This window comes from Coturnix japonica, chromosome 1, assembly GCF_001577835.2.
Source record: "Coturnix japonica isolate 7356 chromosome 1, Coturnix japonica 2.1, whole genome shotgun sequence".
NCBI classification, from domain to species: domain Eukaryota; kingdom Metazoa; phylum Chordata; class Aves; order Galliformes; family Phasianidae; genus Coturnix; species Coturnix japonica.
This window is the reverse complement of record NC_029516.1, coordinates 48,642,165-48,658,272: the sequence shown is the minus strand read 5'-3', so window position 1 is coordinate 48,658,272 and position 16,108 is coordinate 48,642,165. Positions and strand designations below refer to the sequence as shown.

At 43.9% G+C, this 16,108-nt stretch overlaps 1 protein-coding gene across 1 annotated transcript in view; it reads right to left on the bottom strand.

Moving 5' to 3' along the window:
- The window catches only part of SYN3 (synapsin III), a 191,556-nt gene that overhangs the window by 18,790 nt on the left and 156,658 nt on the right, over window positions 1–16,108 (bottom strand). Inside the window, exons 7-9 of the mRNA XM_015863657.2 lie at window positions 13,988–14,050; window positions 5,246–5,388; window positions 1,347–1,421 (exon numbers count right to left, since the gene is read on the bottom strand). Of these exons, the coding sequence (XP_015719143.1) occupies window positions 1,347–1,421; window positions 5,246–5,388; window positions 13,988–14,050 (281 nt within the window). The remainder of the gene's footprint in view (window positions 1–1,346; window positions 1,422–5,245; window positions 5,389–13,987; window positions 14,051–16,108) is intronic.

Genomic DNA, 16,108 nt, shown 5'->3' with positions numbered 1-16,108 from the left:
AGTCACAGAACAGCTTGGGTTGAAGTGACCTCAAGTCATCTAGTTTCAGCCACATGCTGTGGGCAGGGTTGCCAACCACTAAAGCAGACAAGCAGATCAGGTGCAATTAAGAAATGTCTGCCCTTCATCTCTCTGGCTTAAATTGTGTTGTAAACAGCCAGGATACGTACTAATGTCCAGTAGTAATGTCCAGCTCCCACAGTCATCATAGGGTCTTGAAGGATCATCTTTGGCATCAAATTAGGAGCTTGGTTTGGTTTCCCAGTTTCACAGAACTAAAGCTGCAGAAGGGACCTTATATGATCACCTGCACAACTCTTGTCTAAAGAGGAGGTATTTCTCTAATCTGGTCTGAAAGAGGACAGAGGTCCTGTATCCCCTCCAGGTAATTCATTCCTGTGCTGTTATCCTTACTATTAGGAAATATTTACAAAGCCCAAGTGAACCTTTTCTGCTGTAGGGTAAGCCTATCATTTCTTACAACATTGCACTAGCAATATAAAGGTGGCTAATGCCTTTTGTATATTTCAAGACCTTATGCTCTTTAATTTTTATCCTCTAGAACGAAGCATTGTTCAGCTTGTGGAGTAGGCCTGATTGAGTATGCATATTCTATGGATTCTTTAAATCTATGAAGAACCTACATTAAAAAAGCAAGATGGAAAACAAGTAACTTGAAAGCAGTTTTATAGGAAAGCATATGGAAAATACATCAAAGCAAAAGTTACCATGAGTCAACAATATTACACAGTTTCAATATCAGCAAGTATCACAGTGATTTGAATATACGGAAGTACCATCTGCAAAGTTTAGCGTACAAGATGCATGAGGCAATTCCTTCTGTTGAGCAGCGAGGCTTTCACCAAAACAGCATCCACTTTTGACAGACTAACCCTTTCAACACTTAAACTGACAGATTTTTCCTTCTGTTGGATGGAAAAAACCCACTTTTTCCATGTCTGCATCTCATTTGTAATGTGCTTAGAATAACTTCTTGTTACTTCTTGTTTTGTGCTATGACCTTGCTGATTTTGTACCTACATGTTTGTACTTGTGTGCTTGACCTTAATGTGCTGGTCTTGTTTCCTGTGGCTAAATTCACCAAAGATCTAATGACCCAGCGACACTGATCTCTAGCTGTCCTTCCAGTCCGTTCTCCAAAATAGGACAGTTTACCTTTGTGCCCTTAGTATTTTTTTAAGGAAATACTTGGTCTTTTCAACCCCTTTATCCATCCTCCCAGGAGACTGCACTTACCAGTTCTCTCAATTAACTGAGGTCTAAAATACAATTCCTCCCTTCTAAGCCAAGAATAGTTCGGACTGTCTTGAAACCCTCTTCCTTACCTCTCTGTCATTGCAATTTGTTCCAGCATTGCAGAACCTGTGTTTGCCTTCCAGTTTCCAGAGATAGACGTCCTCCTAGAAAAACAAACCAGAAACATAACCAAAACATGAAAATGCATACATTCGTGCCCCATCCTCCCTCATACTGAAGTTCTCATTCTTGACTTAGTGCTTGTACAGGAGGGGACAAGATGAGGTTCTTCCTTGTAGAAATCTTTCCAAATCCTGCCTCAGCAACGCTCCATACAGGATACGTTGTTCAAACTCATGAAAGACCGAATGAGGAATTAGGCAAGGAAATCTCCAAGGAATCTTGAGCACACATCAAGCTTTGTGAATACTTTCTTTACACCTCAGGCCTAGGAGAGCTGAAATGTCAGGAGAAGGTCTCTGGGACAATCACCCTTGTGTTCTGCAAAGGCAGCATCCTCCATCTGTGGAAGAACAGCACTCCATGCAAACATCTGACTAAGCAGTTCCACAAATGCCAACTCTAACACCCTGGGTCTCCATAAATTTGACTTCAGTTGTACTGGTGTCATAGAAAATACGATTATACACTCTTTTTCCACTGACTTTTCATTGACCTTTCTGTGGCTTACTATGTTCTAGTCTTAGAGAATTTATAATTGCAAACTGGTTACAGTCTCATTAGTCGTAACTGATGGTTAATTTCCAAAGAAAATGTAGTGTTGCTGGCTTTCACCACCATCCATCAGAGGGTGACAATTTTCCTTTCCTTGACCTCAGGCACAGGGCAGACCTGCTGTGACAACACTGTGCAGATAACCCTGGCAGAATCACGAGCTAGAACAAATGAACAAGCTCACAGATACAGCCAGGGAGAATCTCTGAAATGAATGAGATTTAGGAGATCAGTGTGCTGTGTGATCCAGCACTTTCAACATGTGGTTTTGGAAACCCTCTCTCCCAGTGTTCTCACCTTTGTGACATGATGTAGAAAAGACTTTGAACTTGTAAGATTATATAGAGCAGTTGTAATACTGATGTTCTGCTCCATAGCAGATAGTAAACCATTATAGTTGGCTACCTAGGGTTTTCCTTTACTCTGGTGAGGGACAACCTAGTGTCCTTTTCCATTTATCTTCTGAAGTGGTATGTACAGTTGCTGTGAAATTTAAATGTTCTTTTTAATCCATATTTTAAAAGAGAGGGAAGGGGGCAAAAATTACTCTTGAATAACTGTGTTTTCATAGTGTTAGTTCTTGCCTTTTGTTACCTTCATCCAACATCCATCTCCCTACCCTACATTCTAAAATACAGATTCCTCCTTCAGCTTTGATCGTTATGAGTCTTTTGGTGGCTTTTGTTCACCCCTCAGCCTCTCTTTTTCTATTGACATGTGAGTCTTTGATTTTGTTCTTCATTTCTGTAATGGGAAGAGCCATTCTTTACTATCATATATGTTTCCCTGCAGTAGCAGGTGGCATCCAGAATTCTATTATTACTCAGAACTCCTGGAGTGTTTTTAGTAACGAGATGACTGAATATGACTGCTCAGAAAATGTACCTGGTATGTCAAATGTAAGCAACTGATTCACTGGTGAGAAAACCAAACCATAGCTATAGTTTTACAAGGAAATTTGACATCTTAACTGGGGATGATCCCTTGACCCTGAGCTGAGGGAAGAGGTGAGTGTATAATTTCTCCCCCAGCTTCTGCTGCCACATAAGAAGTATTCACGTTTTCTCTTCACCAGTATTACATTGTCGGTCAAATACATTTAGTGGAATTTTAGGCACGTATCACATGCTGCTTATCTGCTGTTTTGCGGCTGGCCCGAGGCATGAGCTAAGTAGGTGTTTGTTAGTAGTGTAAATCTGGAGTCATTGCACTGAAGTCAATGGGAAACTGAACTCAGGCCTTGGGTCATGGGCTGGAAGGAAGTGCATTGAACATCTGGGGCGGGAAGGAATGCATGAGTCACCCTCAGCATCCTCCCTCTGGCAGATGCTTGGTGCAAAGTAAACATAATATGCAGAAGTTTTGGTATGCTGTCTGTTGTCAGAAGGAAGCAGTTTTTAAAGCTCATATGTGTGGGTGTAGGTATAGAAATCCTGGGTAGATTCCATGGCTCACAGATCAAAGAAATTCACTTAGTCTGACACATGCCGTATTGCCTTTGAGGCTGAAATTTGCTATCATAACTAACGATTTTGAGACACCAGTGTGAGTTCTGATATTTTGGGCACTTTTACCTCTGCCCTCTGACATCACAGGGACTTATTTATACCATAGAAATAATCTATTCAGTCTGATGCCCAGAAGGAAGAGCCCACGATCAGACTGGTTATACCAGCCTCCCAATCTCACTTCCATAAATGGCTCTCTAAATTTAAATAAATACTTTGGGTAAGCAAGTCACTTGGTGAATTTTGCTGTTTTTGAAACATATCTCATTTAGCAACCAATTACTTGCACAGCTATATTCCTCAGTGAGATTAGCTTTTAGTGTGACTGCTTTCATTCCTCAGTTAACCAATTATTATTTCTGATCACTGCCTGGATGAGAGTGTGGTGGGTGTGAATAATAAACAGGGACAGGTCATGGTCAGCTTGACTGGGTCCTTATTTCACACAGGGACGGGCTGGGAGCAGACTCAGGACCCAAGGCTGAGTAGGTTGGCAGGAACAGAGAATTTTAATGGACATTTAATACTTTCTTCTTTTGGCCAATTTGGACTGTTGTCGACCTGATCAGACTTAAAACATTTCTCTCACTGGGTTCATAAGAAGTAGCTGAGTGTCCCACAGGTCTTTCCTAAGAAGAGCACAGTCATTATCTAGCTTATTTAAATACCTCTGTGCTAGGAATCCAACCAGGCAGCTCGAACTGAAAAATGTGTGAGCACATGCTTTTGATTATCTTACTTAACTATGTTTGCACCAGAGCTCTATGGCCTGCAACTCACAGTGTTGCAGGTCTTAGGTAACACATGAAATACATCTGGGGATGTGAAGAATGCATTGCTGGAGCTGCTTACTTGCCCCCAATTCTGCAGCTGGGTAAGGAGTAGTATTGCTGGAGGAGCTGTTTGGCTCTGCTTGTCTACTGGTTTGCAGTAAAAAGAAACAGGTGTTTTGTTGAGTCATGTGGTTACATCTTTAATTGAGCTTGACTTGACGACTACTCAAATTTGGCTGAGCACTTTTTAATATTTTCAGACACACCAGTGTTGAGTGCTGCTTTCGTGCCACTCCCTTATTACCCTGCAGAGCAGGGAGGAGCTGTGGGGCACCTGCAGCAGTGTCTGTCCTCCTCCTTCCCCTCCTTTATATGTCACAGGGAGCAATCATGCAAAATGCTGATGGAAACCCTGCATTCTAGACAGTTGAGACCATCCTTACATGGTGCTGCACACTCTTCATGCCCTCTTGTGAACATGGTGCCATGACCTCTGGCTTGGGAGGAGACAGGGCATTGCTATAGGTTGGACACTGCAGGACTCCACAAGGGGCAACCAACTCTAACAAACTTTTCAGCTCCCTGGTGCTGTTGGGATACCCCTCTTGTTTTATTGATTCCCTTTTTTTATTGTGTCTCCAGCTGGGAAGATGGTGGGTTTGGTTCCCACAGGAAGACATAGGGAGATGGAGGGGTTTACTAAATGGCCGGATATGATGACCCCTTTTGCAAGGAAAGGTGGAGGTGGGAGGTGGTGGTAGAACATGGTTTTTATAGCGGAAACGAATTGAAGCTCAGCAACAGACAGAGAAGGGTTTATTTTCCAGTGACGATGATGGTGAGTAATAAGGATGTTCAGTGGCAGCAGGGTCTGGGTTCAGAGTCAGCCTCCTGTTCCTGCCCAGATACTGAATGATTTTCATCCCCGGCAATGTCTCCCCACATATCACCCCAACATAGCCACACACTCACATGTAAGCTTTGTAATTGTTGCCAATTTTCTGGATTCGGATGTCATACTTGGAGTCAATGAATGGCTCAGAGGTGGCATAGGTCTTTGCCATGGCGATGACGCTGGCTATGTCACGGAAGTCATACTGGTTCTCAACCTTGACCTTGATTGCCGAAAGTTCAGCAGAAACATGACAGGTGCAAAAAGAACAAGAGTATTTGGTAAGTAGAAATCATCTCCATGCCTGAATCACACAATGTCAGTTGTCAATGACAGAATTAAGAACGGAGCAGGAATTGTGTGGTTTAAATAAAAAGGTTCCTGAGACCAGACTAGACCAGAGCAACCCCTTTCTCCTGCCTCATGCACAAGCCCTGGTGAAGCTGCCATCATGGAGAGAGCTTGAGTTTCGCCCAGATGGCTCTTGCTAATAATGCTCATTGCTTTTATGATGCTTCAAAAAAATATTTCATCTCTTAAGCGGCATTACTTCATTTAGACATCAGAACGGCTATTTCCCATGTCGAGATGGAGGAAAACATTTTGGGTGGCCAGGAAATCACAATCAGTGCCAAGAAATCAAGAGAGTTGGTTGTCTGCCACTTCCAGGCTTCAGTTTTCTGGCATTTCACGTTGCCTCCTTCCTGACTGACTGAGTGGTGCAGGTCTCATGGCTGGAAGCAAGCTCTAAAGGAAAGGAGGTCTATGGGGGAGCCCTGGTGCCTGGAGAGACCTGTGAGAGCAGCATGGCATGGGTGTGCTCAGGGCAGCTGGTGGGGCGTTGGGCTTGAGTCACACTTGGAGATGAGATGGCAAGAGCCTATGAAGTAGTGATGTTCTGAGAAGCTCGATTTTCATGGGTTTGTGTTCACCGATGAGGAACACTCTGAACTTTATCCAAAAACAAAGAAAAAAAGAAAAAATGAAGAACCGAAACAGTACAATATCTAATCTATCTAATATCTGTATCGTATCTGATATATGGTTTGGGAGAGGAGCACTGAACAAGCTGGACATGGTGGACAACTTCACCTCATTCACATCACCAACCATACTCTTTAGTGTATTGGTAAAAATAGGCTTTGTGCATCAGAGAAACCCATGCAATTCTTATTTCTCAGAGCAGGACAAATGCAGGAAAGGTGAATTAAGTGGAAGAAAAAAAGCAACACTGTGTGGAAAAGGTGAACGAGGGAGTGCCTTTCTTTACATATTACCTATCCTTTGCAGTTTGTAACATCTTGAGATCACAACTGGGGATTGCAGCCCAGCATTGCTGAGTGCTTGCTTGCAGCAAGCAGATGGTCTCTGCCCCAGAAGAGCTCCCCAGTTGCGTCAATGTGTATGTTAAAGAAGGGAGATGCCAGACTGTGTGGAGCCGGCTGAAGGAAACACATGCAATGGTATTTGGTTTTTCTTTGTGAAGAACAAACAAGTTGTTACACATATCTGCCTTCAGCCATGAGAGGGCAGGAGCCATCTTCACTAGAGAACAGAGAACAAGCTTGTGGCTAACCTGTTGTACTGTTTGGACAGCTTTGGGCAAGCTCCAGTACCAGAAGCCAAAGATGCCTCCACATCCTGGTGTAGAGAAGCTCTTGAGAACTGTACAGGTTTGGGGAAGGTTAAAATCACAACTAGTCTGATTTCTAGAATCCCGAACAAAGAGAAAAATGGTCTAATGTCTGATTTTCCTCTTGCTGAATGCAGAATATTCCTTGTCCTCTTCCCTTTTTCTGTGGCAAGGGTTGGGCTCCTGCTATTCAGGGCTGAATGAGAAATGGAGCAGAGGAAGACTACCGCCATATGGAGGAATGGGGGAAAACTAACAAAAAAAGGGAATAAAAAACTGAAAGAGTCAATGTAAACCTTTGTATTTTGTACAGAAGAGGTGCCTTGCTATGGGCTGGGCTTTTGCCTCTTACGCCTTGATGGGTAGCACTCCAGCCCAAGGGAGCCCCAAGGCTGGGCGCAGCTTGTAGAATTCTGGGGAAGGGAGGCACGCAGGCTGGGCAGTGCCAGATGCTTTTGCTATAAAGATAAGAATGGCTGGGATGTGTGACATCAAAGGGAGAATGCCGCTCCAAGAAGATGATGGCAGGAGGGACCTGAGGAGTGCATGAGTCAGGGGGTTACCCCACTCTTCTAGAACACATTAGTAATGAGGAAAGACAAAAACCATTATAGAACCACAGAACCATAGAATAGTTTGAGTTATAAGGAACCTTTAAAGGAACCCTTAAAGGCCATCTAACCCAGCTCCCCTGCAATGAACAGCAACACCTACAGCTAGATCAGGGTGCTCAGACCCCCTCCAGCCTGACCTTGAGCGTCTCCAGGGATGAGGCATCCACCACCTCTATGGGCAATCTGTGCCAGTGCTTCACTACCCTTATCATAAAAAAACAAAAACAAAACCCAACACCTTTTTTCTTATATCCAACCTCCTCTGTCTTTTAGTTTGTGACATTATGTAATGACCTACTAGGAATGGGAACCTCTGTGGGATCTGACACAAAGTGCTGTGCTTGTACAACAGATGTCTCTGGGCCTCAGCTGAGGCCTTTGTGGTCTCTACCCAGGAGTGTTGGACTATGAGGCAGAGGAAGGGATGCCATTTCCCCTTGCAGGCTGGAGTTAGACCATCTTGGTATTGCTACAAGGAAGTTGTATGCTCTTCTCATTAAATACGGTTTCTCCTCAAAAAAGTGGTGTGCTATAGGAAGGAAGGGTGAATTCCTTCCTGCTCCCCATCAGCTCCTCCCTATGGGAAGAGAGAGGATGAACATGAAGCACATTTTCTTCATGGGACCTGACACAAATTAGGAACTGAACACAGCAGATGATACCTCTGGTGCTACAGCACTACACTGTCCCCTGGAAATAGCTTTGCTTCCTTTCCCAGCCCATGCCACAGACATTCCCATGGGCTTTTCAGAGAAAGTACCTTGCCAGGTCCCCTTCTGTGAGGCCAAGCCCCTGTTTCCCACTGGGCATCAAAATAATCACCACACCAAAGCTGAAATCTGAGCTGCCCCTTGTTAATTGTTAGAGCCAGCCAAATCTGACAAAATAACAACTGTGTCCTGGGTTAATGCTGGCTTAGGCCTGGATGCGGTTATTACTTCATAAACAGGAAGCACTCCAGTTACAGTCAAATTAGATTTATTTTTCCTGCCTTATCTATCAAGTCCTCCATTTTATTAGCTTTCTACTTTTACATTTTTTATAATTCATTTCCCCTGGACTTGTAGCCGTTTTACACACTGATAAAATATCCATTCTTCTAATGAGAGGAAAAAAAACCATGGAAGATAACCAAAGGCAGAATGTAAGTAGTGTGACATCAGAGGGCATCATTTAAGATGGGACTGTTAGAAATGATTATTGATCAAATAGCTATCGATTTACCTAGCAGGGGATAAATCTGCTTCCTAAAATGGCAGGCTGGCTGCAGTGTGGAAGTGAGAAAAGAAGTTGGAAAGAAATCAGCAAGAAGCTATTTTCTCTCTTTCTTTTTTTTTGCATCCTTCTTAGGATAAACGCAATATCCCATTAGCTGCACAGAGGAGTGCAAACAGCATGTGCAAATACAGCCCCTGCCCTGCCAGTGTGTTTGCTTAGCTGTGCTGGCTGTTTGAGCAGCAATAGGCTCATTCTGGAGCCATCAGCTGCTGTTTGCTGTAGCGTTTTAGTGACCTGTTGTGAAGAGTTTGAGGCAGTGTGCTGACAAATGCCTTTTCTGAGCAAGAAATCTCCCCGGGAGAGCCCCCGCTTCCCTTCTGGCTCTCTACTTCCATGTGGGTGCCAGCAGTGCCCCACCACACTTTTCTGGTTGCAGAGGAGAGGGACCTGTATCCCCAGGGATACGCTCACACAGGTGTGCCGTACCCTCTGACTAGTGGTGGCACTTCAGAAGAAGATACTGTGCCCATTCCCATCTGCAGCTTTCCCAACAGACATTGATCTAGCTTTTCCTGAGCAGAACTGGGCAGAAACCTCATGGACTCACAGAATTGTTTAAGTTGGAAGGAACCCTTAAAGGCCATCAAGTCCAACTACCCTGCAATGAACAGGGACACCTACAGTTAGAACAGGGTGCTCAGAGCCCATCCAGTCTGACCTTGGATGTCACTAGGGATGGAGCTTCTACCACACTCCTGGTCAACCCATTCAGTTCACTACCGTTATAATAAAAACTTTATTTTTTGTATCCAACCTAAATCTCTCCTCTTTTAGTTTGAACCCATTTCCTATCACAAGAAACCCTGAGAAAGAGTCTGTCTCCTTCCTTCTTACAGCCTCCATTTAGGTCCTGAAAGGCTTCTAAACTTCTACTGCCTCAGTCTCCCAGGCCCCAAATCTCCTCCCTGCCTCTCGCATACCTCTCATCTTCCTGCACACCATGATCCCAGGGCTGTGGCCTTCCTCTCCTCTTCAACCTAAGCACTGTATGTATTGCCTCACTATGCCCTTTTGCTTTCATTAGTGATGTGGCCGCATGAAAAAATAACAGTCAGTTGGCTGAAGTATCAGAATTACAGTAGTCTGCAAGGGCTGCCCTTGCCTTGCCTTGCCAAGTGCCATCCAGAGTTTGCTCAGCCTTACCGGTTAAACCCACACCACTGGGGACATGGCTTGCAGATGCAGTTTCTTCGTCCAAACTGGACTTAGAAGCAGGTTCAGCTGCAAGGTGAATGTCCTAATCTGAGTCAGGGCTGGATTTGGCTCTGACACACATTCAGTCTAGGCCTAACCAAATGCGGTTTGCTCTTTGAACCACCTCAAAATAATAAAGATATACTAAAGTCTTCACTTCCTTATTATCCTCACAGTGAAGCTTTCAGAATGTTACACTGTCTACTACATTACAATCCCTATTAACTTCCCAATGAATAGCTGCTCTCAACCACAGGCCTTGGCAGCTCTGGACCCCAATATCCTGGCTCAGTCACCGCTTTCTGTGTCCAGCAAAAGGTTGCAGACTGCTGTGCAAGAAATGAGGAGGATGCTCTTGCTATTTTCAAGACGGGTGGTACCTCCTCACTCATGAGTCAGTGGGAACACATTGATTGGGCTTCTCTGTTCTGAATGTTACATGTCATTATTTGCCCTCTGTGAAAGAAAATATTTGTTCCTTGACAAACCAAAGCAGCCTTTTCCCCTTCCTTTCCTCTTTAGTGCATTGGATTTTCAAAGCTTTCACTTTTAGAACATTCTATTTCCAGTCCCGAGAGAGACGAGGTGATGAGCTGTCTTTCCTGATAAAAAGCTTGTGGTATTTTTACATTACATAGTGGCTCTGTTTAGTGTGCGCTATATTTGTACCAGAAAGAAAAAAAAAAAAAAAAAAAAAAGCAAAAAGGAAAAAAGAAAAAAAGAGAGAGAAGTATCTCCCATCCAGTAAGAGAGAAAATAACTCTGACCACATTATTATGAGCAACAAGTTTTTCTTCTACAGTGTAATAAATTCATCTGAGCCAGGATTTGTACTGGAGGAGGTGTTTTCGTAATTATGGGGCAGGCATAGAGAGGAGGTGACTCTTGAACTGGTCTAATTAGAGAGATCTAAAAATAAAACAGAAGTAGCAATATATGCATATATTTATTAAACTCATATAAATACATGTAAAGCCACATGAATAGAAACTGTTTTTCCTCTCTTTGCAGATCTGGCAGTTGTCTCTTTCTCATGATCTGATCAGGAAGAGGTGAAGAGGCTCTTTGAGTGACTTTGTAGTGCTGGGCTCTGTTCCTAGGGCACTTTGGGGTCACGTTAGCATACAAGTGCCAGATATTAACACACTCAGGGCTTTATTTCTTCCAGTGGTCTCTGGCATTACAAGATCTGGAGTCAGGAAGAAGTACTGCTTCTTTCTCACTGTAGCACTCACCCTACTCAACACAGACTCCCCCAAACACATCTAGGGTAGATAGGCTCAAACTGCAAGATGCTTCAAAATGCCTTGACCTCTTGTGAATTGCTGGGTGAACAACAGTTCAGTGCAACACGAGGAAGCACTGCTCCCAGCACCCATCTGTGATTTCCCTGGAAAAGACCTCAGGTACTGCTGGGGAGCTTAAATACAGCTTGAGAGAGCTGTTTGATGACTCCATTGTAAACCATCACCTATGTAATATTTCTGATATTGCATCTGAATCAATACGGTATTGGACTAACAGAACAGAATACTTGCTGCAATTTTCCAGTGCCCATAAGTTTTGGGAGGGGGTTAACCATAGTCATGCAAGGGGCTGAGGAGCATGTATCTGGCTTCTAGATAAATAAACTGCCCAGAGTCCTTTCTTCTCTCTTGGTGAAGGCTATTCCTGGTGCCTCTGCTCAAGTCAACACTATTCTTCATAGTCTTGGTGCCTCCCATTATATGTGATTTTATCATTAATAAAAAGAAAAATGTAAGCACTTCCTTGACAATTTCTCCTGGTAATGAGATTGTAATCTGAATGCTCACATCCTTTGAAGCACCCATTACAGGTAGAGGTCTCTATCTTGGCATCATTTGCTACAGTAAGTACTATTTTTAATGTATGAATGTGTACTTTGGCTAATAGGTTGGTTATTTTATCCTTTGTTTCTCCAGTCACTGCTTTTACACAAAACATGACTTTTACTTTCTTACTCTCATCCAAACCAAGAGCAAACCTCTCTCTTTTCTTCCTACGTATATTTCAGAGATAATGACCTGCTATTTCTTTTTGTCACTTTATTTCTGAAGACCAAGAAATCTTTTATTTCTCTCTAATTTCTCTATTAACCTCTATAATCTCCTTATCATGACTGATTCTTACTCTTATGTTATGATGCTTAAAATCATCATGACTCCAGGGAACATTTCTCTTCTGAGTTACTGAGGACATTGACATTTGATTATTCTTATTTATTTCTCTATATTTTTACCTCTAGGTGCTACTTTTCCAGTCAGTCCATAGCTCTGCTTATCTGTATTTCTGACATTTTCTGTTTTTTTTTTTTTTTTTTCCTGTCGGCCTCATCTTGAACTCTATTGTCTTAAAAACAAAACAAAACAAAACAAATTCCTGTCACTTGTATTCTATCCAACCAACTTGTTCTTTATTTTCACTTTCTCTCTTCTCATTTTTTCCCTCAATTCAATGAAATGAAACAGGACTTCAAGAAATCTAATTTAATCAGCCTCAACTTACCTTCAGGCTGTTTGCGGCTGGAGAAGAGCCCAAACTAAAACCATAAGGTCAACAGCACTTCCTTCCTGTACCTTCCCCATTAACTAAAGAGAGAAGTGCCCAATGTCACATCCAGACTTTGCTGCTAGTCCCTACATTTCATAACGGACTAAAGTAAACTTGGCCTCAGACCGGTTCTTTCTTCTAGGATGCTGAGTCTCAACAAATCTGCATCTGGAATAACTTCCTATGTAACTCCCTTGTACCACTGCATATAATTATGCCTGCACTTTGATTAGAAACTGTCTTTCCCTATATCTTGTGAAAGCAAATGCTAAGAAGAGTAAAATGGAAGAGAAAGTGAGAGGTGGAAGAAGATCTGCAGTGGTGCAGAAGACAACAGCTTCTGAGGACTATTTTGTCTGCATACACTGCTCAGGGTGGGATGCTTTCCTTTGATTCTTTCTTCATTGCTGTAGCCACCCAAGGGTCTATGTTGCAAAGAGAGAGACATGAATCCCTCCTTACATTACAGATGAAATTGAGTAGTGGTCAGAGAGACCCAGAATTGCAGCAGGACTAAGAAACCCCACAGGGCCTCAAAGAACTTGAAGACCATCCATACAAGGAATGATGCAACCAAAGCAAGGATGATCATGAGAGCTTCTGTGTGTGATCCAGGATGCTAGAAAGCACATTTGTTTATGGACTGCAAGCAAACAGGCTGTACTAGGCTTAGGTATGTTGCACCTATGTATACTTCTCAGGCAAATAGTGTGAGGCAGGGAGAACAACGGTCTGCTCTAGGGAAGTGCTGTGACAGGGATATCAGTTAACAAAGTTCACGTGCCACCCCATTTGGATTCAGAGATGATGCACCAGAATACCCTGACTCTGAACAGATCATGTTTTTAACAGGCAGAGGATGCTTTTTTAAAGAGGTATATGAAAGAAAGAGGAGGCAAAAGTGCAGCAGGGACATACTGGTAATTGCTTGCTGAAAATGGAGCTCAGGCACCCCCAGAAACAGGGGCTGGCAATTCACTGAGGGAATAAAGATCCCAGCGAGCCTGGGAAAAACAAACAGGTCCTTCTGCAGAGCGAACTGTTTTTCAGGATTCCTTGGCAGGCAACCAGCCACTCTGCTTTGTAAGGTCTTGTTCTTCCTTGCAAGGAGGAAAAAAATAGCTGAAGGGCTCCCACTTCATTGAATAAGGTCATCGTCATGCACTCAGAAGGACCAGCGCTGCTGTGCCTCATTGTGAGAGCCATGGGGTGTAGCTGCGCATTGCAGGTACTTGAATAAACAACACCACTACTTTCGGGATAGCAGAAAATGTATAAAACACAAGCTGAATGGCCCCTGCCTAGCCAGCCTTCCACCCACCCTTCTGAACCCCCTCCCACACCCTGGCAGCCTTCCGCCCGACACCACTGCCTGGCTCTGTGCGTGACAGCAGCAGGAGGCCTTTTCTCCCACAGGAACAGCCAGTGCCACCCAGATAGGCTGTGGGAAGGTTTAACTCCCTGCTGGCTGGTCGCACGCAAGGAGGCTGTGCCACACAGATATCTCTTGATGTATTTTTTCCTTTACTTACCTTCCCCATTCCGGCATGAGCGTGTCCCAGCTTCACTACTACAGGAAAATTCGGAGTTGTGAGCTGAAAGACAGAAGAAGGAACTCATTAGTCTTTATTTCCAGCCATTGTATTTGAAACAGTTTACTTTCATTCGGTAGCTTTTATCCCCTGCCTAGATGCTAATGGGAAGATAAACAGGTCCAATAAAGACTGCCCAGGTGGCAGCACAATAAGTAAGTGGCTCTTTGCTGGGATGCACATGGTTGGAAACAGAGGACAGGCAAAACTCTTCAGATCTGACCCTCTTTTGCTGCCTGATAACAGTAACCTCTAAAACTGTTTTTTCTCCCCTGCTGTGTACGTGTGGATATGCATGTATGTGTGCATGCATGTAAAAAACTCCACCTGCCAGGGTGAATACATAAACACTTCCAGACCCTGAAAATATCTGAATTCTAAGAAAGATGAGGGTTGTTTCTCTTTTCACATAGACAGCATGAGAGTGAGCAGTCCCTCTGCAGCTCCCATTCGCCTCCTTCCAGCAGTGGTGGGGGAAGGAGAGGGGAACAGCGGCCAGCCCTTGGGTACAACTCACAGAGTCCATCTATTCATAAAGCCTCTCCCTTTCTCCTCTAACTTAGGGGTGGGTATAGGGAATAAAAGGGAACAAAGAAGGGTTGGGATCAGCAATAAAAATAGCAAAAAATTATGTCATGTCTTCGCTCTGGCTCTTGTGGTGTTTACATTGGGTATGGTCCTGCCATCTGAGCTGTGCAAGTGCATCTTAATGTACATGTGGGATTTTACTTGGAGAGAGCAGAACTATCCTTTCTGCCTCCCATTCCTCAGCTTGTGCAGGGATTCACTTGTAGGGATTGGCTGTGAGTTGGGCTGCACAGCCACGTAGGAAGTGCCCATACCAGGAGAGCGACCAGGTCTATCTGATCTATCTACTATCCCTTTGGTACATAACATATTACTTTTTATTGCATATTTTTATTTGCTTTCTTGGGAAGTGCTCTAAAAGGAACTTCTGTCTACCTAAATACCTGAAGCACTGAACTCTATTCATCAAGCAGTTAACCTGGAGATCCGGAGTTGAGTTTTTGACTCAGATAAATGGCTCTCCTATTTATTTGAGAACAGATAAACAAACTGTTCTTGTGCTAATTACCAATTGTCTGTATGGACAGGCAGGCACTACGCCCTAAAGATAGAATGGTGCTGCTGTCTCCATCTGCGACAGCCTGCTATAAATAACAAAATTAGTAACCAGCGCCGATGTTTTGCTGTTCAGCTGCCTGTGTAAAGAAATGTCATGGGAAAGGGGAACAGTGAGTGCATTGCACGCTCAGACAACCTGTGGCACTTGTGGAGACATTCTTCAGGCGGGAAGCTGAAGGACTTGGTGAGGCTGCACTTCAAGTGTCGTATTCAGTGTTGTGCCTCTCACTACATCTTCTCCCAGATGAACAGGATGAGGAGAAATGGCCTCAAGTTGCACCAGGGAAGGCTCAGGTTGGATGTTATGAAAAATTTCTTCTCAGAAGGAGCAGTGCTGCAGTGGCACAGACTGCCCAGGGAGGTGGTGCAGTCACTGTCCATGGAGGTGGTCAGGAACCGTGTGGATGTAGCACTGTGGTCAGTGGACATGGTGGGGATGGATTGGTGGTTGGACTAAGTAATATAAGCAGTCTTTTCAGTCTTAATGATTCTATGATTCTACTCCAATTCATGAATGAAAGGAACCCTCAACAGCAACATGCCATAGTGCTGGAACAGGCTGGCAGTTCTGTGAAAAGAGACCCTGACAGGAAGCTTTCCTACAGCCCCACAGTTAAGATAAGCATACGTCCAGGCACATGAGTTTATGCTCTGTTTCTCCTTTGCCTCTCTAATTTATTGTAAGAGCTTGAAACTTCATTAGCTGCTGGCACCTGTGAGTCAAACAGAGGGCTGCACCTGAGGATAGGACTATGGGTGAACCGTGACAGCCTTTTAGCTCTGGAAGATGAAAGCGAGCCCAACAGCCAGGGCACCCGCCTCTTTGGGCTTAGGGAGATCTGGCCTTTTTCCCAGCTCTGTCATCTGTGCCCCGTGCACACTGCTTGAGCCAAAGGCGATGGCTGTTCCCAGCAT